General features: G+C 39.2%; 1 protein-coding gene across 4 annotated transcripts in view; it reads left to right on the top strand.

Annotated features, from left to right (window-relative positions):
- ERCC6 (ERCC excision repair 6, chromatin remodeling factor) overlaps nt 1–27,903 on the top strand; it is an 88,743-nt gene that overhangs the window by 19,335 nt on the left and 41,505 nt on the right. For 2 of the 4 annotated variants that reach the window (XM_008961167.4, XM_003809030.5), the window contains exons 6-7: nt 17,479–17,607; nt 22,797–22,955. In XM_008961167.4, the coding sequence (XP_008959415.2) occupies nt 17,479–17,607; nt 22,797–22,955 (288 nt within the window). Of the gene's footprint in view, nt 1–6,436; nt 17,099–17,478; nt 17,608–22,796; nt 22,956–27,903 lie in introns of those variants that run through there. The other 2 variants (XM_057298889.2, XM_057298888.2) reach the window with 1 other exon arrangement.

The raw sequence follows: 27,903 nt of genomic DNA, 5'->3' as shown, positions 1-27,903 counted from the left end.
CCTTCCTTTGTCTTGAGAAAATAGTCATCTGCATAATTATAAGCCACCATCATGCAAAAAGTGTACTTTGTATGCACAGCATACCTTTCTTTTAACTGTTGTTTTTTATGTTAGAGACTGACTTTGGCTTTTAGCTCCATGACATTGTCATTGTATAAAGCAAGCACCATAAAAGGGAAGGTGAACATGTGAAACATGAAGTCTGAATTGCATATTGCCACACGTTTTCTGAGAGCCAGGAAAAATAATCTGCATTGCAGGCCTCCCCATGGTGGCCCACTGAACACTGTGCTACTGCCGCGCATTTCAAGTCTCCTTGACTTAGAGCTCACTTAGCTCTAAGGAAGTCAAAGGGAAAAAGGAACCTTATTACTTTTAAAATACTTGATAGTGGGATGGCTTTTTCCCAATCCTCAACAGTTTTTTCTTATTTCTCAAGGTGAAGAGACCTAGTTTGTTGTATTTATTGGCCTTTGTGAGTGAAGGTTGACCTGGTGTTTTTTCTTGTTACTTAGAACTGCTCATTAACCCCTGTCCAGACACTACAGACATTCCATAACCTTTCCAAAATAGATGTGTCAGAATTCTTTTAAACAGTAATTTGAGGACCTGTGACTTAAATCCTGTTCTTTAGAGTTGCGGCACTCACATTCTAGTAGCACCTTATGTAGTAATGCACAGGTGAGGGCTGGCTTATATTTGTCATCCCTCAGCACAGCTTTCGTTTCTGTGCACGTTTATTACCTGTGAAGTTGTTTGAGGAATGTTGCCCAGTACTCTTGAACAGTGAGCAGTGTCAGACTTTTTCTTAACTACTGCAAGGAATTAATAAAAGTGTTAATCTCAACATATTGATTATAAATGGAGCAATATATATTTTTCCAATTAAATTGGGTCAATATTAAATATGTTTAAAATATATCAGTATTTTGATCAAGAGCAATTTATTTTGATTGAATTTTAAATGTGGGTTTAGTTAATTTGATGGCAATAAGTTTTTCTTAATAATGTTAAGATTGTAAAACAATTTATTATTTCCAGAGCCAATATTTTGCTAAAGCTACAGTAAAATCTCAAATGAATTTCAGAAATATCAATAACTCTTAATTGCCACCAAAATACGATAGCTCTTAACATTTTATAGCTACAGTTATTAAGGCTGTTAAACTGCAGATATCCACGTTGAAATATTTGTATTACATCTCCTTTGGTGCTGTTTGGATCGGGGGATGAAAGAAAATAAAATGCTCAGGATTGAGAAGCATATTAGAACTGCCAGTCTCTCTATATTTTGTTACTCATTGCTGATCTTTGTAGACTAATTGAAATGGTAATGCTATTCCCTTGAGAAACAGAAAGACCTTTAGGGTTGCTTGTCTTAGCAGTGGTTTGACGATGGATGATTAGAATAAAGTCATAGAGTTTACAACATAGAAAATTAGTTTTTTTTTAGTGGTTAGAATTTAGGAATAGTTCCCAGGGTAGGCACCCTTTGCTGAACTTAACACCTTTTACTGAGGGTATAGCCTGTTAATTATAATGCTCTTTTCAACTCTAGGAAGTGAGAGTGGGTGACTTCTGGATATCTCATCCTCTTTATTCTCTCAGCTTGAGAGCCATCAGCCTTTCACTGGCACTAGGTTCACCCTAACTAGGTACCTTTGTTTTAGCTGATACTTACTAGGAATTTTCCGTCAAGCCCTTTCCATAGCTTTTTTTATGGAACTGGGCAGTCGCCCATTGGATCCTGCTTTCCTTCATTTGGCTCAAGCCCTCAGCTCAGTCTTTGAAGTTTTAACCGTTTTTCAAACCGTGTATTCCCCCTTCCCATGTGTTTCTCCTGCCTCCTCCTCTGCACTGAACTGTATCTCGAGGCTGACTCCTCAGTGGGTTCCCTGGTTTTCATACCCTTTCATGTCATACAGGATGGATGAGCCACTGCTTAGAAGTAAATGTTCTGTCAGTTCTATGGTCATTGGTATACAGGTCTTGTAAAACATACATTATTTTTTCATTTTAATTTTGTGCTACCACGGTTTCCATTTGCTTATGGCTGTTGGTTGTGAGGTCTAGTGCTTTCTTAAAATATACTACTGCTTTGCACATTGTGGGCCTGGGAGCTCCAGGTGCCAAATAAAGATTAGGACTAACACACCTTCAGTGTTTGAGTGATGTGGGTTCCCGGTGAGCACCTACATGCTGCTTACCTAGTACAGGCTGTGCAGCCAAGACAGCCCTGTGTGGCCCAGAAGACCAAACATTTCATGTGAACCTTTCCCCTTCAGGGTGATAAAGATCAGGTCGCTTGTCCCCAGTCCTTGTTACCTCCATGTTATTGATTCACTTCCCAGTTGCCATATTCGAGGTAAGCCTCCATAGCTTTATCTTTGCTTTCATGTCAACAATGCATGTCTGTATCCTTGGACTGGCTTCAAGGGTTTCTGGCAAAAAATTTGCAGTCTGTTAATAGACTTGGGCACAAGTAGGACCTAACCAAGTGTGAAGGGAATAATGAATTCAGACTGAGGTATTTGGGAGAGACTGTGGAGGAAGTTCATCCAGTGCAGGGCCTTGTCTTGTTGGGTGGCTCAGATATATTAATATGACCCTTATCCAAATTAACAATGTTACGCATTTGCCCCTAAACTCCAGGTGCATCATTGAGAAGGGAAGGAATTTGCTTTGCTTTGGAGGCACATTATTTCCTCAGGGTTCTCATTTGGATTGCCTTGGAGGTTGGTGTGATGCCACAATGTGCAGAGAGGCTGAGGACAGGGAGGGCAGGTGGGCTTCACTTTCCAGCCAGCTCTGATTTCTGGGGAGTGGTAGTCTATTCAGGGGGCTCCGAGGCCCTGTTTGGGTGGATTGGGAAAGAGTGTGCAGTTCCTTAGTGATGTCTATCATAGGCACAGTGGGGAACTAGCAACATTCATGCTAGGTATTTGCCAGCCTTGACATAATAAAACAGATGTCACTGACTCCTGCCTCTTTGTCCAGCAGTGGTCAGCACTGCTTGGTCAGGCTGCAGGGCATAGACGGGTTGCATCCTGAGTGAGAAAATGCATTTCCAGATATGTTTTTGTCTCTTCTTGCTGGCAGGACTAGGGTTAGTGTTTATCATTTGACTTAAACTCATTCCCCTAAGTTCTTACTCTATTTTCATCTGTCGGCAGTTACTATTTAGGTTGCTGCCCTCACAGACTACAGTGAGGGCAACGAGCACAGACTAGAGCAAAGCTTCCCCACCCACAGACTGATTATGCAGTGTCACTGGGAGCCCCTAACACTGGAAACGCTGACTTAGGAAGTGTAGCGTGGGGTCACCGGGCAGGACTTTTAAAAAATGTTCCCAGATGGCTCTGATCACTGTCAGGTTTGGGAGCTAGGGATGGAAATAAGTCAGTCTTATGTATTTCTCTTTTTTGGGGCTGCAGCTTTTGGCTGATGCAGTTTGTATATCAGTTTCTCAAAAATCCTCTTTTATGTGCCCTGCACAGTTGTATGTACACAGGGGAGGGCCTGGCAGGGAGCCTTAGCTAAATGCTGTATGTCATAGATCATCTGGTTCTTGTGGGGTGTGTGTGTCAGAATCACATGGGAAACACCTTCAGAGGGTAGGGGCCTGGGCTCAACGTGGGGAGTCTGAGGCAGCAGGTACGGAGTGGGAGGAGCTGGGCACTGCACTTGTGCTTTGGCTGAGCTCCCGCTGACTCTGAGGGGAGCTTGGTGACATTCTTCATGGTCCACAGGACCTTGTTCAGAAAGAACTATGTTCTCATTTAGGAGAGCTTTGAGGCAGTTGGGAAGCATTGTTGGTAAGGATGTTGAGGCTTGAGAATGTAATGCTTTTTTCTTTACTTTGGCCCACACTCAGCAAATAATTGCCTCTGGGATAAGTCCCCGACCCATGCCCACCCCGATCAGGGAAACATAGTGGGGAGTTCAGAAACGGACTCTTCAGTAGGCGGTGCCTGAGTCTCCTCAGATGACCTGGTACATTGGGCTAAGCTGCTAAATGCACAGCCTGAAGTGGATTTGAGTTGGTTCCTCTGCATGGTTTGAAGGCTCCCTCGCCACCTTTCAGCACTTCTGATGAGTCCCTATTTTTATTGTAAAAGTATGACAACAATATTAAGATGAAAAAATGACCTCTTTTTTTTATGTTTTTATTTTCTACATGTCATTCCAGTCTTTGGTTCTGTGAATACACATCTTTACATGGTTATAATCATGGCCCCTCCAGTTAATTGGCTTGCCCACAGTTTTACTGTGAAGTAGAGCTGAGATTTGAAGTCGGCTGGGCCCTCTACGTACATGTTTCCTTCCCTTTGTGGGATTGAGTAGAAGGTGCAATATTTAGGTATGACCACAGGGTGGTGCCAAAAATCAACACATAGCTGCCCCCACCTCCATTGGACTGAAAACCAAACCAAAAACCTAAGCCTGTAATCTGGGAATTTGGATGAGGATATAGGGAGATGGCTCAGGAGTCTAGAAGACCTGGCAAGTATGGTGTGGATGGGGACAGAATTTACTTCATGGTCTGGTGTAACCTGAATCTGTAGACTTGATGCCTGTTGATATAATTGGTTTTTAATAAATTTTTGATCCTAAAGGTTTTTCTTGTGCCCTATTTTTTACCTTTTTTACATGAGTAACTCTGAGATGTAAAGGGGTGATAAAGATTCCATTAATTGTGTAAGTCTTACAGAATGTCTTCTAATAGTCTGTGAGACATAATCTCCTGCGAAGATAATACTCGTCATTGTCCTTCCCCTGAGCACTGGGCCTCTGTGGCCAGGGCCCCATTGAACCCTGGCTTGGGAGGGTTGGGTTGTGCACATCCACTGTTCTGAGGAGGGAGCTGTCAGCATTTCAGATGCTAGGGGTCAAGCCAAGTAGAATGACTGTTATGAAGAGAGTCTTGTGGATTTGGAACGTTGCAGCCTTTAGGGCCTGAGCAAAGGTGGCATGAAGTGGAGGTGGGGGCAGGGGCGGGAGTGGTGCACAAGAACAATGATGGCTGACATGTTTGAATGCGTACGACTTAGTGGTTCTTGTGGTTCTTCTTGTTATATAGGTTAATTTGTTTAATCCTTACAGCCACCCAGGAGATAGGACTTTGAGCCCAGAGAGATGAAGTCATTTGCTCAAGGCAGCAGTCAGTGGAAGGGCTTGGAGAAGGAGAAGGGGTCTGAAGGTGGTTTGGGACACATGAGAGTGATCTCGCAGCTTGGTTTGCTGCAGCAGACTCGGACAAGCATTGCTTCAGTGCCTGGTTTCTCCCTCCACTTGATGGGGGCCAACTCCAACCCAATGTCCCATTCCTATCCTGAAATGCTTCTAAAGGCAGTGCCCTGAGAACCACCAACCTCACAGCCTGTCTCCATTTTATTGTCTTCTGGGAACTTCTCCCTTCTGTCTAGCACCTGTTTGCACTGGGATTGTCCTGTCTGTCCTTCAGTTGGATCCTGGTTTGCACCCGATGAGGATTTAGCAATTTTAGGCTGTGCTTCAGCAAAGGCCAACTCACAATGTGGAGGTTGATTTGATTGTGCCTTTTTTTTTAAAGCCCAAATTAAAGAGAAAAAACAAAACTCCCCCAAAATCTGAATTTAGTAAAAGTTTGAGATTTTATCCAGAAACCTAAATACAATTATTTTAAGAATGTTCTTAACATCTCTGAGAGTTCATTTTTCTCAAGAAATAAGCCTGGCCGGGCACAATGGCTCATACCTGTAATCCCAGCACTTTAGGAGGCCAAGGCAGGAGGATTGCCTGAGCTCAAGAGTTCGAGACCAGCCTGGGCAACATGGTGAAACCCCAAAAATAGAAAAAGTTAGCTGGGTGTGGTGATGTGCGCCTGTAGTCCCAGCTACCCAGGAGGCTGAGGTGGGTGGATCACTTGAGCCTGAGAGAAAAAAAAAAAAGAAAGAAGACTATGTTCATTTTCTTTTAGGAATCTATAAGTTGAAAGAAAAAGTTACACTTTTACAACCTGTTTATGCCTAGTGTTCCATTATTGGAACGCTAAGCATGTGGGAGTTATTTATGCCCTACTGCTCAAGGTCATTGCCAAGGTCTGATTTTTCACACATGTCTGCCTCCTGAGGGTACATGTTATCACTTGGTGCACAGAGTTAGTTACTGCTACAGATACTGGCATGCTGGGAGCTTGTCAAAAAGTGATGCGAGTTTTTAGAAACATTTTTGAGTATCCAAAGACAGGTACATATAACTTTACTGCACTACATCCTATACTAGTAATTTTTAAAAAATAACTTCTCTACTAGTTATGCTATTGTGCGGTAAAAAGAAAATACAGAAAGTATTATTGTTGCATTAGTTATGGGTTTGACATTTTTCATGTTCCATTTTTGGAACACTAGGCAAAACTACTACCACTAGGACTAATAATACCTTTTTTCCGTTTTAGTCCCAAGATGCCTCGAACACTAAGTTTACATGAAATAACTGACCTTTTAGAGACAGATGACAGCATAGAAGCAAGTGCTATAGTGATACAACCACCTGAAAATGCTACAGCACCTGTTTCTGATGAGGAATCAGGAGATGAAGAAGGTGGAACAATAAATAATCTGCCAGGTTCTTTGTTGCACACAGCTGCGTATCTTATTCAAGATGGCTCTGATGCTGAGTCTGACTCAGATGATCCCTCATACGCACCTAAAGATGACTCTCCTGATGAAGTTCCATCTACGTTTACTGTGCAGCAACCTCCACCATCAAGGAGGAGGAAAATGACAAAAATTCTTTGCAAATGGAAAAAAGCCGACCTAACTGTACAACCCGTAGCAGGTAGAGTTACAGCACCACCAAATGATTTCTTCACCGTAATGAGAACTCCCACAGAAATTCTTGAACTTTTTCTTGATGACGAGGTCATTGAACTCATTGTCAAGTACTCCAACTTATATGCTTGCAGTAAAGGTGTACATCTTGGCTTGACTAGCTCTGAATTCAAATGTTTTCTGGGAATTATTTTTCTGAGTGGTTATGTCTCAGTTCCTAGAAGGCGTATGTTTTGGGAACAAAGAACAGATGTGCATAATGTACTGGTTAGTGCTGCCATGAGACGTGACCGGTTTGAAAATATATTTTCTAATTTGCATGTTGCTGACAATGCAAATTTGGATCCAGTGGACAAATTTTCCAAATTGCGACCTCTCATAAGCAAACTTAATGAGAGATGCATGAAATTTGTTCCAAATGAAACATATTTCAGCTTTGATGAATTCATGGTTCCTTATTTTGGTCGTCACGGGTGCAAACAATTTATTCGGGGAAAGCCCATTCGGTTTGGCTATAAGTTTTGGTGTGGTGCCACCTGTCTGGGCTACATTTGCTGGTTTCAGCCGTATCAGGGTAAAAACCCAAATACTAAACATGAGGAATATGGTGTCGGTGCGTCACTTGTCCTTCAGTTTAGTGAGGCACTTACAGAGGCACACCCTGGACAATACCATTTTGTATTCAATAACTTTTTCACCAGTATTGCACTTCTTGATAAGCTCAGTTCAATGGGACATCAGGCAACAGGTACAGTGAGAAAGGATCACATTGACAAAGTTCCACTGGAATCAGATGTAGCTTTAAAGAAAAAAGAAAGAGGCACATTTGATTATCGAATTGATGGCAAAGGCAATATTGTCTGCAGATGGAATGATAACAGTGTTGTCACTGTTGCCTCATCTGGTGCTGGTATCCATCCCCTGTGTCTTGTCAGTCGTTACTCCCAGAAACTGAAAAAGAAGATCCAAGTTCAGCAGCCAAACATGATCAAAGTGTATAACCAGTTCATGGGAGGCGTAGGCAGAGCTGATGAAAACATTGATAAGTATCGGGCATCAATCCGTGGAAAGAAATGGTATTCAAGCCCTCTTTTGTTCTGTTTCGAATTGGTCTTACAAAATGCTTGGCAATTGCATAAAACATATGATGAGAAACCAGTGGATTTTCTGGAGTTTCGTCGACGTGTGGTATGCCATTATCTGGAGACCCATGGTCATCCTCCAGAACCTGGCCAAAAAGGAAGACCTCAGAAGCGTAACATTGACTCACGTTATGATGGCATAAATCATGTGATAGTCAAACAGGGAAAACAAACGCGATGCGCTGAATGTCATAAGAACACAACTTTTCGATGTGAAAAATGTGATGTTGCCTTACATGTGAAGTGTTCCGTTGAATATCACACTGAATAGCAGGTGTCACCACCTCCTGAGATAAGAAACATAGTTTTATACATTATGTACAGTGTAGCAGTGGTTTTGCCTAGTGTTCCAATTTTGGAACGTCACATAACAATGGAACATAATTTTTTTTCTCTTCAAATTTTTGTTCCTTGAATTTTTCTAGGTAACATATATGAATTTCATGCAAAAATTCAAAAAATTGTAACCTCAGACATAAATGGGTTAAAGATGTTTTCTTAGAGAGCACATTGCCTTCTTTTAAATAACAAAGCTGAGACACAAATGAAGACTAATTCTGCTTCCTGCTCTGCACACACCTTTCATTCTTGGCTCTGGGCATAATTGTCTGTATCAGTCTTAATTTACTCCATGAGATCTGCACTCCTAACTGAGGGTATTTCATCTGCTCAGATGTGCCAATTAAGTTTACCCAGATAGACCATAAAAAGGAAGATAAGAAAAGTAAAACACCAAGTATCTCAATTTAGCAAATTAGACTAATCTGTAAGGGATTCTTAGCTGTCTGAAATAGAAAACCTATCATACTACAGAATGCAAACTATATTAAATACCCAGCTTGGTGCCTGAATATATTTTTAAAAATCAAATTGTACTCATTGTGCCTCTGTTGTTGAATTTCTTAAATGGATATTGCAATAGGTAGAGAATGATCTTGAGGTTGAAATGTCACTCTGTATTAAGAATGATTTAACTGTATGATACACAGCCTTTTCCTTACAGACGGTGTAGATTTAAACTGCTCTGTGTACAATGATCCTTGCAACATAAAAATATTACAATAGAGCAGTAAGGTCTGTTTTGAATTTTGAGCACCACAGTAGGTGACCTCCTTGAAGTTTTGGAGAGGGCATGTTTCTTTTATTAATATGATCTCAGGCAACTAATATTTGATAATTCCCATTAATATGTGTATTCTGTCCCTTTTGTGTGTTGGTATGGGCAGTTGTGTACATTGATTTGTCTAGTATAAAATGTGTATTACATGATTGTTCAGCCTATATTATGTATAGTTCAAAGAACTGCTAAACTGATTTTACTGTTACTTGGAAAAGTTTGCAGGGGTGTAGTGAAGAGTGAGTTTTGACTTACTTTGCACACTATTAAGGTGGGGAAGGAATCATGTTATTGTACAAAAATGAAGGCAATCTTTCCCTTCTTTAAACCTTAGTCCTGATGTTTTTTTAAGACAACATTTGGATTGAAGTTTTAGAATTTGGTTTGTTCTTGTGCAATTGCTTTCGTTCTGTGGCAGTTAGAGGACCCTTCGCTGGCACTGTGAGAAAAGGGGTGGTACTAGGGAGTTTGGAAAATACTTTTTGAAGACAGTATTATGTAACAGATAGGAATATAGACTCTGGAACTTGATTATCTGGGTTTGAATCTTTTCCTTAACTCATTGGTAATCTTGGACAGCTTCCTTTCTTTCTCCCTGTCTGCTTTAATTGTTAAAAAAAAAAAAAAAAGAGAGAGAATAACAATAGTATCGATATGGTTTGGCTTTCTGTCCCCACCCAAATCTCATCTTGAATTGTAGTCCCCATATGTCAAGGGAGGAACCTGATGGGAAGTGATTGGATTATGGGGGCGGTTTCCCCCATGCTGTTCTCATGATAGTTAGTTTTCATGAGAGCTTATGGTTTTAAAAGTGGAAGTTTTTCCTGTGCTTGCACTCACTTCCTCCTGCCGCCTTGTGAAGAAGGTGCCCTTCACCTTCCACCATGATTATAAGTTTCCTGAGGCCTCCCAGCCGTGCCGAATTGTGAATCAATTAAACCTCTTTCCTTATAAATTACCCAGTCTCGGGTATTTCTTTATAGCAGTGAAAATGGGCTCATACAATATAGTATCTCCCTTATTAGGTTGTAAAGATTAAATGAATTAATAAATGTGAAATACTTAAAATAGTGCCCAGTACCCAGTATCACTGTCAGTCATAATTACTATTTGTTTTCTGACCCAATTAAAAAATAGGTATGTATGTGTGTATATGTAATCTCAAAACAAAACTTGTCCAGAGCTAGCTGACTTTCCTTAAGGAGGCAGTATATAGCATAGGGGTTAGACACCACGAGCCATGGAGTGAGTGCCAGAGCCTAGCCGAGTAGCTCTGAGGTCTTGTGTATCCACTCACCTGTAAGCTGGGGATCACAGCAGTACCTTCTTCATGGGTGATGATATGTATAAGATATTTGGCATACATCAGGCACTCAGTAAGTATTAGCTATTCTTGTTACATGCCCGCTAGCTAAAAGTTACCACAAAGATTCCACCAAGGCAGTAAGATGCTTGAAATGAGGGTCTGTGAGAACCGTGAAGGAGGGTGTATAATAAATACTTACACGTATGAAAAGGTGACCTTTCACAAGTAAAGGCGGTTTAACAATTGATATTACAGGTTGACCATCCCTAGTCCGAAAATCCAAAATCTGAAAATTTTTTAGCAACGTGATGCCACAAGTGGAAAATTCCATATTTGACCTCATATGTTGGGTCTCAGTCAAGACAGTCAAAGCTTCGTTTCATGCACAAAATATTGTATAAAATTACCTTCAGCCTATGTGTATAAGTTATATATGAAACATAAATGAATTCGTGTTTAGTCTTGGGTCCCATCCCAACATATCTCATTGTGTATATGCAAATATTCCAAAATCCAAAACACTTCTTGTCCCAAGCATTTTGGATAAGGGCTGTTCAACGTATCATAGGCATAGTAAAATCATTGGCTGTTACAAACTTTGTTTTATTGATGTTATGCTTTTGGTACCTTTCATACTTTTTAAAAATAAGCTTAAGGCCCGCTTGATGATAAAATATCTATAAAAATGTAAGTACAGCATCAATATTGGGAAGAAATATAATTATTTCTCCTTTGAACACACTAGGGGGCACTAGACATCTGTCTAGGGGACAAACCGTGCAACATGCCCCTTGGTTCTAAGTGTAGGTAGGTCAGGATTGCAGTATGGTTTCTCACAGTTGTATTCTGAGGTAGATGTACCAGATCCTTCTCTTGTATCTCTTTTGTGTCTTCTCTTTTGGCTTGATTTCCAGCCTCCTTGCTGTCCTGGATGATAGGATGTCCTGACTGGAATGTCCTGCTGATCTTGACTGACCAGTATGGAGTGAGCTAGCATGACAGTCTGCTATGCTTGGGGGTTGAACTGAGCTCCTGCTGGCTCAAGACTGCAATAGGTGTTTTGACATTTGTTATTTTTTATTCACATTTAACCTGCAATTAATTAAAATTTCTCAATCTTTTTGTGTAATCTGCCAACTGTTATAGCATCTGAAATATATGTAGTTTCAAAAGTATAATGTACATACGTAATTTCATTTAGTCCTCATAAAAAGTCATTATTTGGCTCATTTTGTGGTGGAGGAGGCAGATTCAACAACGTTACATTATATTTTCTAAAGTTCAGGCCTCCCCTTACCAGTTAAATGCCTGTAATGCACCTCTTTTGCCTACATTCGGTTTTCACTTCTCTGTGGTTATCTTAAATCTGTGTCTGTTGTTGGGTTCTCCTCTAGTGACCACCACTGGAGCCTGAGACGGGCTTTAGGAGTTAGAAAATGCCCTGATGGGTCGGGAATGGTGGCTCACACCTGCAATCCTAGCACTTTGGAAGGCAAGGCAGGCAGATCACTTGAGGTCAGGAGTCTGAGACCAGCTTGGCCAACATGGCAAAACCCCATCTACACCAAAAAATACAAAACTTAGCCGGACATGGTGGCGCATGCCTGTAGTCCTAGCTATTCTGGAGGCTGAGGCACAAGGATTGCTTGAATCTGGAAAGTGGAGGTTGCAGTGAGCTGAGATCGTGCCACTGTACTCCAGCCAACGTGACGGAGTGAGACTTTGTCTCAAAAAAAAAAAAAAGTAAAAAAGAAGATGAACAACACACTTACTTTATTTGGGTGCAGCTGTGACTTTTACATGTATAGATTAAAGAAAAAAATGAAAGTGGGAACATCAAAAACACTATTTCCTTCCTAGTAATGTAAATATAGTTTAAGTCTAGACTTTTTTCCCATCATAAGAATTCTTTCAGAAGAAGGTGCTTCTTTTGCCCAGCCTTTCCCACCTGGTCCTGGGGAAGCTTGGGACCAAACTCAGGGCTCCTGGTTCTTTCCATCAGCTGATGTGCAGAAACCAGGCTCCTTACAGAGGAGACCTACTGGTGATGCACCCAAACAATGGAGCTCAGACTTAAATCACTCACACAATTTTTATTTATTTACCTTTTTATTGTTCAAAATAATGAGATTTCCTTCTCCTTATCTTTTTTTTTTTTGTTATAAGATTCTAAATTAAGAACTTCTCTGATGTTGCAGCCACCCTCGTTATGGGTCATTTTTTTGTAGCAAACCTTAACCATTTTTATCCAGTGGACAGAGCTAGGAGCAGTGCTTTAAAGTCATATGGGTAGAAGGAGTAGGAAATGCAGCAAGAGGTAGGCTCTAAATGAGACAGAACAGAAAGTTTCCAGAACCCATTTCTGGATGACCCCATTTGACCATTTTCAAGCCACGCTTCTCTGTCTGTGTCTTCCTTTTCCCTAACCGAATTATGAACTTCATTCATTCATTCAGCACTTAACGGTCTGCCATGAGGAGGCATTATACCAGTCTCTAGTGCTATAAAAATGGCTAAGACAGTGTTTGTCCCCAGGTGGCTTCCAGTCCAGTGGAGGACACTGGTATGGATTTCACAATATGCTACACTTGATGGGCACTGTAGTAGAGATCCCAGGTGTGTCCAAGATGTCACGGGATTGGGAGGGCCCTTGGAAGACAGGACACCTAAATCTGGCTGGTCATGGGAGGTTTCTGTGCATGGTGGTGCTGCATGAGTGAGGGTTTGAAAGGTCTGCTGAATGTGTGGATATGTGTGTTAGGGGAAGGATTTGGGGACAGTACAGGAATGCAGGTGCACAGAGATGAGGAGGCTGCATACATGGTATGGCACGGTGGTAGCTAGCTGTGTCTTTCCACTTATTTATTTTGAACATCCTTGGAATGCTGAAAATTCTTCTAAAATAAATTAACTTTAAATGACAGCAACTAGCTTTCAGGGTTCCATTGACGAGGCACCCTAATAGGTTACAACTGGGGGAAGCATTGTTCCTGGTGTCGTTCAACTGGTTGTGCTGGGTCTGAGTTGCTTCTGACAGATGATTATTGCAGTCTCAGCCCCAGGCCCCACAGCCTGGGCCAGATTCTCATTCCTACATGAATGTAGGGAAACCAGGGAGTGTTTTCTCTGTCTGCATCTGACTGGAATTATAGGTTTATGTTTGTTCCCAGCTTCTCTTGTAATTGGCTGCCAGTGGAGTTGACAGCAGGCTGAATCTGGCAGTTGTGTGAGGAGCTAGAAACACAGCCAGTGAACACCATGCCCACCACTTCGTTTTATGTGGCTGCAGCTGTGACTATTATGTGTGTGGATTTTTTAAAATGAGAGAATAGAGAACATGAAAAAGTCATTTGTTTTCTAAAAGGGTAAATATTGGACTATTTACTGCCCCCTTCTGCTTTTTCTCAGTTAACTGGTCTACTTTTTGAAATAACAGAATTTAGACATTTTGAGGTCATTTCTAATTTTTAAGATTTCAGCTCACTTGGCCCAGATTTTAATTCTTACCCACTCCCTACCAATTTTAAGTCAATCTGTATCTATTTTTGTTACTATCATGTAAAAGACTGCCATACTTAATGACAGTTTACTATTTACAAATTTGTGACAGAATTTTTAAATTGAGATATTCCAGCAGGTACCATCTGAAGACTAGGTGTCTTTACTCCTATGGTGAGCACATTATTCATAATAATTAACTGAGCATCCATTTGATGAGCTATCATAGTTTCTGTTCAAGTATACATGTTCAGGTAGTTCTGTTAAACAGAGTACGTTGCAATATGCACATTGCATTGGGCCACATACATAACCTGCTTTCTCTTCTTTCAGTGAACATAGTAATAGTATCTGCTGCAGGGTTGTAGTGAGGATTTCAGAAAATGTATGTGGTTTTATATAATACTATAGTAGTTTATTAAGCACTTCCTAATCTAGGTTCTGTGCTAAGGTGCTTTAATCCTTCCCAGAACCCAGTGAAGTAGGTGCTGCTGTTCTCCCCATCTCAGTGGAGGCAACTTAGATGCTGATGAAGTTAAGTTACTTGCTGAGGGTTCATGAGCTAGTAAATGGCACCAGGATTTGACTATAGCTAGTCTGAGCTCAGACTTTTGTGGCTGGGCGTGCACTTCTGCATATGTCAAACCCAGGATGTTTATATACAGAATCCTTTATATCTGCTGGCCAGACAGACTACTCAGCCTGCCAGACTACAGTACAGGCTGGTTAGACATGTTAAAGAGAGCCCTTAAAGTCTCTTGGCAGTGTCTGGGATGAGGAAGGCATGTTTCTGTGTATGTGCAGATGAACTTGGTTCTCCCCCTTTCCCTAGTGTGTTGCGGTGTACTTGTCGGCCCCATCTTTAGCTGTGCTGCGTCAGTGGACCCTCATCAGATGGTCAGGTCTATTTTGGCTACAAGTCACATGAGGAAGTATTGCTTATGTAACAGAAGAATCTCTTCGCCTGAGCTCTGTATGCATGTGGTTTTATAACCATGATATTTTCTGTCTTTAATATGTGTATAATTCTACTGGGGCAATTTGTCTTCACAATGATACAAATACTTGCAGGCAATAATGATTTTCCCCACCACTTTTAGTCATCCTTTAGCCAAACTGAATAAATGTTTGGCCCTTTTCATCTTTCTTTATGAAGCGGAAGGCACTAGAATGCAATCGTTTCTGTAGTGGCTTATGTGGTTTCCTAGGTGCTGAGTTCTGTGGCGACAAGATGCCTGTATATTTTAGAAGGGAGGGAGGAGGAGGAAACTGAATCTTGTCGATGCAGAGTGATGTGGTGGGAAATTTAGCAGCCACAAAGATTGACTGGCTAAGTCTAAGGAAATGGTCATCATATATCAATGAAGTTTAAAAAGTGATACCCTGTATATAAAATATTTAATGACCTTGTGCCAAACTTCTAAAGGCAATATATTCTGGTGTTTTTATTTCTCCTTCTGTAAAATTATCTTGGAGAAATTGCACAGTGAAGTATGTTTAAGTGGCTGTGATTCTTCCAAGGTTTATGTTATCCACAAGTTTGCTAAATACAAGTATCCTTCGTTATGCAGAAGTTTGGCTCTGCGTTCATAGTTTTGATACCGAGGACTCTCTCATTATGTAAACTCCTCGACTGCTGAATTTCAGAGTGAGTAGCAAGAATTCAGATATGTGTATCAGGAAAGTGTATATATATCTGTTCAGTTTCTAAGTTTTGATAGTAAGGGATACCTATATGCCAGGGCTTCTTGGCTTTGACATTATTGACATTTGAGACTTGATAACTTTTTACCGAGGGGTTTGGGGGCTGTCCTGTGTGGTGTAGGATGTTTAGCAGCACACCTGGACTCACCTGCAAGATGCCAGTAGTAGTATATCCTCCCGACTCCTTCCACAGTTCTAACAACCAAGAATATCTCCGGGCATTGTCAGATTACCCCAGGGTGGGGTTGAAGGGACAGAATTGCCCCCTGTCAAGAACGATTGTTGTACACCATTGCATTTAACTAAATTTGTAAATAACATGAAACCCAGAAGACTTTTATAGCCACCTAGAGATAATTCATTTTGTCCATTGCACGGAGATAATTTTTAAGGAAAAAAAAAATGCCAATGGAGAAGAAGAGATTGCCTTTAGAAGTTAAGCACAAAAAGGACATTAAATTTTTATATAAAAAGTATCACTTATTAAACTATTGTTAGATGATAGCTATTTCCTTAGACTTGGCCATATACTGCCTCTTCCATTTGCTGTTCTTCTCTGGAAATGGCCAACAGTGCTTCATTGATCTTATTTATAGGTCCTTTACTACCGTGTAGTGCAATTTCAGATCACCAGTTCTTGTTGATCACAAGTAAATTTCAGCTAGCCCTTCCTTATGTTACCTTGAAGAGTTGAAATTTTCAACAAGGCAAGAGTTTATCAGAGGATGTGCTTTAAGGTCCACCAGTAGATACTAGCATTGGGCTCTGTGTGGTTTTGTAATGGATACTGGACAACACACCATACCTCTGGCCAGGCAGCATGTGTAGTATTACCCTTTCATTTTCTCTTGCCTTCCCTCGGACATTCTCTCTTACTCTTGCATAGTCAGTGGCAGATAAATGCCTTATATGTGTTGCTGCTCTTACTCGCTTCCTATGAGTTTTTTTTTTATTGTAGTTTGAAAGCATTTCTCTGTATTATTGTTTTATTCCATTTCCACCATTTTGTGAAATTCAGAGCATCAGTTGCACCATGCTGAATGAAAACATCATCTTTTTATTTTGAAAGTGAATAGAATTTGAGGCTTTTTTTTTTCCCCACTCACGACAACTAGAGTCCATTATAGTTATATAAATGCAAAATTAGTCTGGTTAAATGGGTGCACCTTCTCCACAACCTTGGTGTATTGCTAAGACTTTCAGATATTTAGATGAAATATATTTCCTTCTGAAATATAAGTGTTCACCTTATTTTATATCTGAAAGTATCATATTACTAAATTTGTAACTTAGATTTTATTCAGTGAACACATTTTTTTGAGTGGTAGCACTATCAGTGCTTGTATATTGCTGATGCCTCTTCCCCCAGTTAAGTAATCAGTAATGTGAACCTGATTCAGTGATTTTGACCCAAAATTTGCTTTATGTTTAAGGTACTTTGTTGTTTTATGCTGTGACTATCATATCTTTAGAACAGAAATAGTAATTATAAATAAAATCTATTTTTTGTTACATAGTATTGCGGTTGTGAAGACACTCAATTATATTGAAATTTTTACTGAATCTTTTCTAGGACTAATTTCATGTCTTACGAACCAGCAGAGAAATTTTCCCTTAGGGTATGCCAGAAGAGGAGCAAGTAGTTTTGATAATGAAATGAGACCTTAAAGAAATATTTCTAGAGCAGCTATAATAATTTACATAAGAAATGAATTGAGATGGCCGGAGAAGAGAATTGTTTTTCCTCTTTGAATATCAGTGTTTTGGGTAATAATGGCAGCATTAACCTAAGAGACCGTTCTAATTTGCCTGTTTTTTCTTGTACATTATCAGGAACTACCTTTTTAAATCTGTCTTGTGATCAAAATAATGGAAATGTGATTTTTATTTTCATGGTAGGAGATGGAATAAACTGAGACTGCAGGACAAAGAGAAATGTCTGAAGCTGGAGGACGATTCTGAGGAAAGTGATGCTGAATTTGACGAAGGTTTTAAAGTGCCAGGTTTTCTGTTCAAAAAGCTTTTTAAGTATGTACCATATGTTCTTTCCTTTCTATTTGCTATCAAGCCATTATGTACAAATTAACATTTTAGGAATTACATAGTAGTTACCTGTGGGCCCTGAAGGTACTTGCAGCAATTTGTTGCAAAAACAGATAGTGTCAAATGAAATTATAGCCACGTGCTGTTCATTAAAATTGGATGATAATAAGTTGACTAAAATGTGCATTGGGTATGTTTGTAAACTGATGAATCTATATGGACCTGTCTCAGCAGACTAAAAGCAACACATTTAAAAGCCATTTATGTTGAATAATTTTTTTGTTCTTAGTAATTTTAAGGTGCCAAACTCCTAATTTCTTAAATCAGATTAATAGGAAGAGTTGCATATTAAAATCAATATTGGGAAGGATTTTTTTTCTTCTATGTGGAAATAAAAAACTTTTGAGATTTTTTTTGAGTGTCTTATATTGTACCTGAGGGTATAATATTTTTGAGCTGACCAAATGTGCATCTAAATATTTTATGTAGGATGTCATTCTAATGTCAAAAGAGAAGATATGGGCAACACCTTGATGATTAAGTTGCTATTTGAAGCCAGGTTTCATGTGTAAGTGGCCAAGCATTGGAGATGACCGGATGCTGCCTGATAGATGTGTTCATGTTGTCTCTAAGGGCTGGCCAGTCTCCCGTGATGAATGTAAATACTGAGGAACATTTTCAGTCTCGTCACTCCTGGGATTTACTTAACAAGATACTTTAGGAAGGCTTCTTAGATGCATATAGGAAGTTAAACCATTACATAGCTTCTTTCTGTCTCTTTTGTATAATCAATTTGTAGTTGGGAGCAGGATGCAAAGTTCTTTCTTCGAGATGATTAAGTTTGGTCTCCTTTATAGATTCAGCTGTCAGCCATGCCCTAAACTTGTGGAAGAAGTCTACTTAAAAACAGCATGCTCTTTATATTTTCTCTCAAAGAGCTTATATTATAGTTTTAATTTTTCTCTCCATTGGGGTAGTGGAGAGTGAAGAGTAGTTATTTTATCCCACTAAACATAATAGAAAGCCAAACTCTCAAGATGTGAAGTGACTTGATGTGATTGCTTTAACTGGACAGAGGAACAGCCGTGTAGAAGTTGAAATCTGAATCTGTAGTAATATTTACAGAGGTGGTTGCTTTGTTTATTGCTTCTCCCAAATGAGAATTAACTACGGAAAGGTAAATAAAGGCCACTTTTATTGGCAACTCTTTTTGTTTTCTCTACAGTGATTCTTTGTTAAGAAACAAGCCAAATACCATCAGTGTTGTACTAGCAAAAGGAATACCCAAATTATAGATTAAATTGATTTTAAAAAGACAGGATACTTCTGTGTATTTGTAGTAAGTGATTTGGCAGATATCCTCAAGGATCAAGTTGAGTCTGCATTTTTGTATAAATGTCAGATTTTCTAGCAAAGATATTTCACAATTAATAGTACTAAACTTTGCTTACTAAAAGTATTTAGGATTCAGTGTATTAACAAAACTCTATAGTAGTTAATATAAATAATATTTGTTTTTTAAAAATTAGTCTTAATTGCACATTCCTGGAAAGTATTGTGTTTTTTTAATCTGCAAAAACAGGATTTTAAATATTTTATGTCATAAAACTTCTGTTCATTTTCTTTTGCTGTATGAAAAAAATTAATAGGATTGATAGAGTCTCCATTTTTCTTTTATGATTGCGTTTTAGCGGGGCCAATTTAATTTTAAACTGTAGATATATTTTTTTACTGTATTTGCTGCATTCTGTGGAATTGAATTGACAGGGTATAGAGTTGTACACAAGGGAGTCAGAAGGTACAATTAGCCATTTAAGTACATTTTCTGCAAGATAATGTTTAACTTTTAAATTTCTGTTTTGACAGTTTGCCCAGCAAGTACATTTGTCTATCTAATTTAGCAGTCAAATGACAAACTTCAATCTTTTGACCTTACTTTCAGCCACACTAGTAAATGCAATCTTGGGTTAGTGTGGCAATGCCAATGTACACCAATTATTTGTGGTCACATTGTGATGCCTCAGTCTCAAGGGATAGCAGAATAAATTTTTTTATGTTGTATATTCATAAAAATCTTTAACTGTCCCTAAAGAGTAATTTTTATATGCTTTTCAAAAATTTTGAAAACTAGATTCTGTAATATGTTTTTATTTAAACTATGTAATTGGTTTACACTGTTTATTATTAGGAAGGTAAAGCAATAAAACCAAAGTCAGTTAGTGGCACAGCTGAAACCTGAGCTCAGGCCCTTATATTCCTCATCTAGCAACACCAGCTATGTATACCATCTACCAGCTGTGTGGCTAGTGCTTTTAATCTGCAAGTGAATTTCCTTTAAATACCATCTGAGGGCCTTCGTGTATTGTGTGGAAAGAAAGAGCCACTCTTTGCTATCTTTGTAACTATCCCTAGTTGTTGGGGATCCTGCTAGAGATATGACTTACATGCTGCCTAGTAAGATTTTTTTTAATGTCATTTTCTTAGTGCTGTTCATCTTCTTGTAAACACACTCACATGCTGTTTGAAAGCCGTCGAAGATTAGATTTGTAGATGAGGAAACACCCAGCACATTGTATGCTGCCTTTCCTGGGCCACACAGAATCTAGTTGTCTTAACCCCCTCTCAGGTTCCTTTTGGGATCCTATGCTGTTTACCATTCCTTTAATAATTTCTCAACTGCTCCTTTCCACACTCTCCCTACTTTAGTTAAGTTGATGAGCCCCAAGCAAAAAGAGTTGTTGGACCCATGTAGGATGGAGGCAGTGTGGTGTAGGAGTAATATACTAGAATAATCACTGGGAGATTTTGTTCCCCGACTGGAGGAGCTGGTCCCATAGTTGTTCTGTATCTCAGCAAAAAGAGGTCAACTGACTAGAATGTAGTGATCTGGAAACTAATTGCACATCAGTTTTTTTGGAGAGCTTTTTGCAGCATGTCTTTTTCAAAAATTGAGATTATTCTAGTGTAGCCAGTTCATGAACCAGCTTTTGTTCTAAATGAGGGTTTCTCGACCTTGACACAATTGACACTTAGGGCTAAATAATTTGTTGCTGTGGGGACTGTCCTGTGCAGTATCAGATATTGAACAGCTTCTCTGGCCTCTACTATTGCACTTCTCTGGTTGTAACAAAAATGTCTTTAGACATTGCCAAATGTCCCATAGGGAGAAGAATTACCCCTGGCTGAGAACTATTGGTCTAGATCATTTCCAGAATCACTTTGGAAACATACAGTTCTGGATTTCAGCTCTGGCTTGCTCATTTTTTTCTAGTGATGTGACCTTTGGCAAGTTACTTAACCATTCTGAGCTTTTGTTTCCTAATTATAAAGTGTGCTGATAATCTCCTTTGTGCAAGTTGATTGTGAGGCTGTGTCCAAACCACCTGGCCTGGTGCCTCCTCAGCAGTTGGTTCCTTAAGTGGTAGCCGTTATTCTCTGATTACATACCACATATTTTCGGAATTTGTCCTTCTTCCCAAATTAAATGATCTTGTATCTGTACTACACTTCATCGTGTTTTGATTTTTAGTTCTTTTCTCCAAGGTGCATATCCAGTGTGTGTATTATAATTAGCAAACTTAATAAGCAGCAAAGTTCTCATTTAGTTTTCCTTATGTAATAGGTAATAATGGAACAGCTAGAGTCAAACTTCTAGAATTGCTTTGCAAAATACTGGGAGAAAGTTAATTATGACATATTTACTGAGAGGAGATTAAATAAAACCAGTTAAATGAGCTGAAGTCCAAAATGAGATTTTAGGTAGACATACCTATAGGTACCAGATAGTAAATATTTGGACAGCAAAACAACAAAACTGTCTTCTTTTAAGGTGGGTAGCCCATTAGCCTTGATATTTTCTTTGAAAGAAAAAAATCCCTTATCTTGCATCATTTTTTTATTTATTTATTAGAGATGGGGTCTCACTCTGTTGCCCAGTTTGGAATCCGGTGGTGCAATCATGGTTCATTGCAGCCTCAACCTCCATGGCTCAAGCAATCCTCTCACCTTAGCCTCCCAAGTAGCTGGGACTACAGGCACGTGCCACCACTCCTGGCTAAATTTTTTTTTTTTTTTTTCTTGTAGAGATGAGGTCTTACTATGTTGCCCATGCTGGTCTTGAACTCCTGGGCTTAAATGATCCTCCTGCCTCAGCTTCCCAAAGTGCTGGGATTTACAGGCATGAGCCACCTCATCTAACCTATCATCTTTTAATTCAAGTGGTTTTTGCTTTAGATTTTGTAACTTGGGATATAATCTTCATACCATTCCCTGTTGTTAAGTGTTTCTTCCACTCTCCGAAAATTTTTTTGTATTTTTCCTTTTTTAACTTTATTTTTAGGTTATAGATTAAACATATCATTGATAGAGAAAGAAAAATATCAACTTCTGTTTTTTGCAGGGGGAGGGGTTAAGGTTAAATTATTTCTCTTTGACCCATATTCCTTATTTAAAATCTTAATAGCTATGATCTTTTCGTACCTTTGGTAAACTCCCTGAATCAATTTCTGCTTTGAAATATTAAAAAGACCTTTTGTATTGTTGAGTCTTTAAACTGTGCTTTTTTTTGCATCTGCTAGTAATAGACAGAATCATCTGTTATGTCCTAATTTTGAGAGCAGACCTATTATTCAGACTTGTTTATGGCCTTAAAATTTAATTTTTTCTATTAAAAGATAATATGATCACCAAGTGACTTTTCAACAGTATAAGCTATAGGTTGTGGTGTTCTCTGTCCTGCTTTTTTGATGCTATTCAGATTGAAAAACTAAACATTAGTGCCCCTTTTTTGTAGAAAAATTAATGGAACTTTATATATGAAAAATATTTGGGATTTTTTTCCCCAGAAAGTGAGTAAAAAATAGTAAGTTTATGCTTGTTTAGCAAGCTATTTCTAATGTTGAAAAGAAAGGAAATAGTCTCTAATTACCCCATCTGTCAGTTTAATTAGAAATGTGTTAATGTTTTGTAAAGAAAAATTTGTGATTTTTATGCCTAGGTGATCAAAAATGTATGACCTTATAAATATAATACTCATGTAAAACACACATCCCGCATGTTTCTCTGACTGGTACTAGAACCTAGCCAAATGATTAATTCATGAGTACTTTCTGTTATGATCTGTATTATCCACCATTTGCCATTTTCTCTTTTCTTGTTGGTGTTTGTTGTCGTAGGTACCAGCAGACAGGTGTTAGGTGGCTGTGGGAATTGCACTGCCAACAGGCAGGAGGAATTCTGGGAGATGAAATGGGATTGGGCAAGACCATCCAGATAATTGCCTTCTTGGCAGGTCTGAGCTACAGCAAGATCAGGACTCGTGGTTCAAATTACAGGCAAGTGCTCCTCTGCAGACTGTCAGTCTGTGGAGCTCAATTAATATTTCATCAGATGTATTGCTGTGGAGGAGGGTCTTGTGAATTATTGATGACATTTCAATTACAATATTCCTTTAATTCTTTTAGTGGGGGACATCAAAGGAAAAATTTTACGAGACAATGGAGCTGTAGGGCAGGAGAAATTAAACATGTAACACTTTTAATGAATTCCAGGCATTGATGCTTCATTTTGCAGATGAGCCCCACTAGATATTTTGGGTCAATACAATGTCTAAGGTTAGCTTCTACAAATGGATTGTTTACAAACTCAATTATGTTAATATCAATAGTTTACACAATATGGAATTTTAAATTAGACATAATACCTTTAGTTCCATTTATTAAATTTTACATTAAAATATTTGTTCTGGCAGGAGACCAGGTGAGCATTACAGTAAGTACAAAGTCTATTCATGGGGAGAGTTGGAGCTTTGAAGAAGCCATTCTCCCTAATTTCCTTTATAATGAGTGTGCATGATAGCATTTCTAGATAGCTTGCTCTCTCTCTTGTTTTTGAATGAAGTTACTTGTCTGATCCCTGTGTTTTCTGCCCTTCCCAATCTATGAACTTTATGTAATAAATTCTAACGCCAAAACGTAAGCGACTACCTAAAATGGTAGAAAACTATGTTTAGATGTTAATCTTTATTCTCTTTAGAAATTTAAATAAACTATTAAGGCTTTTGTATTCCAGAAGAATAAGCATTTAATCTATTTGATATGGTAGGACTGAAATACTTTATTTTGAAAGAAAGTACTATGAGTACTTCCATATTTAAACTGTAAATTGACTCTGTAGAAATCAGTATTGGTAAAAATATTGGTAGGTAAATTATGTAGGATATTTCATCATATTGAACCCAGATAAGTCCGAGCTCCTTGTGTTTCAGTAGGCTTATATAAAGAGTAAGAGCAAGGTAGTTGCTAGAGGGGTGTGCCCAGGAAACCTCAGACACTCCCTACATATGATTTGGAGATAACCTTTACAGTAGTGTCAGTGTGCCTGAAGTCAGCAACTGCCGAAAGTTCTTCCTACTCTCCAGCTCATCAGCAGCGAAATGCTTAGTAGAGAGCCAAATATGAACCATAAACTGAGTCAAGATCATGTTTCTTTAGTCTCCAGAGTTTAGTGTTTTATTTCTTACTCTTTCGTTAAGTTAGCAGATCAATACTTCTGTGAGGAGTGTTTGGAGTTTTAGAATATTTTAGAACGCCAGTTGCATTTATATAGATGTAGGAAGGGGAAGAAAACACTTGGAGATTTTTAAATGCTAAACATTGTGTTGTTGTTGTTACAAGGAAGTTATATTGAAGCAGGGGATTTTTTCAAATATGAGAATTCTATTACATTTTGCTTGGAAGCATGTGAAAACATTCCAGACCAAAGGAAAAGTTGAAGTTCCAAGTGGGCATTTAGTGTGGTCTTATCTATGACTGTTATTTTTTTAATATGCTTTTTCTGTTTCAAATAAAATGCTTTTTCTGTTTCAAATAAGCTCTTTGGTTGGCTTGTTTTCTGCAACTCTGTTGGGTGTTTTTGGTAACTAGACAACCCCAAACTCCTCCAAATGGTTTCTAGGACTCTTTCTTTCCTTAAATGGTTTCTGGGATTTTCTTATTTCCCATTTCTTTTCTTTGCTTCCCTTCCTATTATCATCACACTTATGTGGAGTCCAGTGCTCAGGTCCTAGGAGAACTAAAGTCATCCCTGCAGTGTAGTTTTGATCTAAAAATTAAAACATGCTCTCTTGGGTGGTGACAATCCTACTAAGAATGAAGTCAAGGCTAATAATGAACAGCAGCTGTAATCAATTAACTATCAATGCTCATATCCTTTTCTCTATAATGAAATAATGTGGCATATTGGACTACATCCCAGATTGTCTTTATTAAGATGGTATTGGTGGAAGTGGCTTGCGAGAATGTGGTGCTGCACCACAAACACCTGGGCTCCTCATGAATGGAAGTTTACAGAGGAGTTTGGTCCCCTCCGCTCATATGTACCAGGGCGGACTGGACCACATCTTCCTAACAACTTTATAACACATCCTCCTCTGGAACCAGATGAACTTGGGAGTTCTCTATATTTATGTCTTACAGAAAAATAGCTCTTAAGGTCAAATGAAGTTCTGTGTGAGCTGTTATTGCCTCATTGGCTATGTATATTTCCTGTGAACTCTTACAAACTGTAGAGGGGCCCTAATTTGAGATGATTTTGGTGTTGTAATTTTAAGGACAATGAACATTGAAATGGGAACAGTGTCTCTGTGATACCAAGAAACTTCATGGTAAAAGAAGTTTGATTTGTTATTTTTTAAAAAATGTGTGTTGTATGTGTGTTTCTAGAAGACAGAGAAACATATTGCTTATGGTTAATAAACATCTGTACTGGTTGCTGTGTTCCCCTTCATAATGGATACACCACCTTCTTTTCACTTTGCCATTCATATTATAATGATAGGCCCCTCAATCTTATAATGAAAAGGAAATAAATTGACTTTCAAACTCAGTTAATTTTTTAAAGTCTTGGATATCATTTGGTAATTCCTAATGTTATTGAATTTAATAAACTTTCAAGGATAAATATTTTACTTTGTAGTTCCTGGTAAGTTCTGGGTATGACTAGCAGATTTCCATCCTGCAGGTTGATATATTTGACCATGGAGCTATTGACTTTCCCTAAATTTATTAGGTAATCAATGGTAATCAAAGATTAAAGGAATTGTAGTCTGTTTGGTAATTGATGCTAATCACTGTAGTACACTTAGCCATTACTCATGTTCATCTCACTGGTATTAAGAGTTAGGAAAGGGTGGTTCAGTTGACGATGTGACTGTTAATGGAGTTGATTGTCCTGCTGTGGTCCAGCAACAGTCTAGGTCTGCTCCTAGATCTCAACTCAGCGTGAAAATCTCCAATTTTTTCTACTAAAGGGGAAAATGGCAGAAATTAAAGGGCATCATGATAATGCCAGATAGATGTTCAGCCAGAAGAATATACTAGCCTTAGATAACAAAATGTGAGTCATCAATGTAGCAGTTTGCAGAAGGCACATTATAAAAGAGAAAAAAATACTGTATAACCTGAAAAAACATATGCATGTGTTTATGCTTATTTGAATGTGAGTTTGTTGTAAAAATATTTTAGACAGCTTTTGATTGGTTGTTTCCTAATCCCTGCTAAGTGCATATTGATGATAACTCTTTTATTCCCCTTGGAGGATAGAAAGAAGCTGGTGCATTTAATCCTTTTAGAAAGGCTTGCTGCCATGGAAGGGGCCAGGCAGAGTCCCACTCTCCTTGGGGAGCTCGAGGGGCGCCTGGACAGGCCCTGCCTTGGTGAGGAGCATGGCTTAGAAACTCTGTAGGAAGAGTGTTGGAGTCTCTTGTAGCCTCTGGCTTCTTGTAGTCTGGCCCTTTCCACCCAGTTGAAGGGCAGGGACAGTGACTGTAGCTGGAGGCAGGGAGGGTTTCAAAGTGGACATAGGTTATTTTGTTACGTTGGAGTATAAGGGTAGGTCTCATTTAAGTTAGGGCTTTACCAAAATTTCATTGTTTTTCTGTAGAACTACAAATTATTTTTCAGTTGTGTAGTAGATGATTTTTAATATTTCAAGCATTGTATGATTTACTCTTCAGTTATTTGTAAAAATTGTATTTTGTTTGTTTGTTTGTTTGTTCTGAGACAGAGTCTCGCTCTTGTCGCCCAGGCTGGAGTGCAGTGGCGCAATCTCAGCTCACTGCAACCTCCGCCTCCCGGGTTCAAGTGATTCTCCTGCCTCAGCCTCCCGAGTAGCTGGGATTACAGACACTCACCACCATACCCGGCTAATTTTTATAGTTTAGGTAGAGACGGGGTTTCACCATGTTGGCCAGGCTGGTCTCAAACTCCTGACTTCAGGTGATCCATCCGCCTCGGCCTCCCAAAGTGTTGGGATTATAGGTGTGAGCCACTGTACCCGGCCAAAAATTGTTTTAAGTTCAGGAATAATTTATTTCTGAGCTCTAGTAAGAAAACAAAAATCACTTATGATTCCCCAACTCTGAAATAATCTCTTTTAGCATGTTGATATATTTTCTTCCAATCTTAAAAAATGTTTTAATTTAATAAAGCCAGCATTCATTAATTGCTTGCTATTAGGTAGGCATTGAGATCATTTGAAGAAGAGATTATCTCTGCTCTCACAGAGTTGAGGGAGGATCTCATACAATTACAGTAAAGGTGATTTGTGTTTTGTCAGGGTTAATGTGGAGTGCACTAAAGAAGAGTCGTTAACTTGTTTACAGAGAAAGGGACAGGGAAGGCTTTGTCGAGGAAGCTAGAGATCTGAATGTTGAGTAGAAGGTAGCTGGAGGGGTAAGAGGGTAACCAGGACATGGTGAAGGTCGATTGGAGGAAGGGAAGATGGTTCAGGCTGGTGGGCTGCTAGCCACAGGAGCAAGTGGTAGGATAATGGCAGTGAGAGGTAAGGCAGGAGAGATGAGCAGAGGTCAGTCTTCGTGGCCTCGTAGGCCACATCCAGGTGTTTAATCTCTGTCCCAAGAGCAGTGGGCAGTCATTAGAGGCTTTGAAGTGAGAGGATGAGGAATTCAAATTTTACTGTTTGAAATAATCATCCTCGGAGATGCAGTAACCCAGATGAGAGAGGAGAGTGGCTGGAGCTGGCATAGCAACAGTGTAGACGGAGAGACATGGCGACTGAAAGGATTCAGGAGGTAAAAATGATGTGAACTCAGTGTAGGTTGCTCGTGATGGAGAGCAAGCAGGTCTGCTCAAGGATGAGGCCTAGGTTTCTGATTTGGGCACCTGGACAGTGGGACAAAATTCTTTCCATTGGTTTGGAAGCACGGGGACAGGGGACAGCCAGGTAGGGGAGGATGGTGTGTGGTGCTTTGGGGATATCGGC

This window comes from Pan paniscus, chromosome 8 (genome assembly GCF_029289425.2).
Source record: "Pan paniscus chromosome 8, NHGRI_mPanPan1-v2.0_pri, whole genome shotgun sequence".
Taxonomy (NCBI): domain Eukaryota; kingdom Metazoa; phylum Chordata; class Mammalia; order Primates; family Hominidae; genus Pan; species Pan paniscus.
This window is presented reverse-complemented; position numbering and strand designations above follow the sequence as displayed.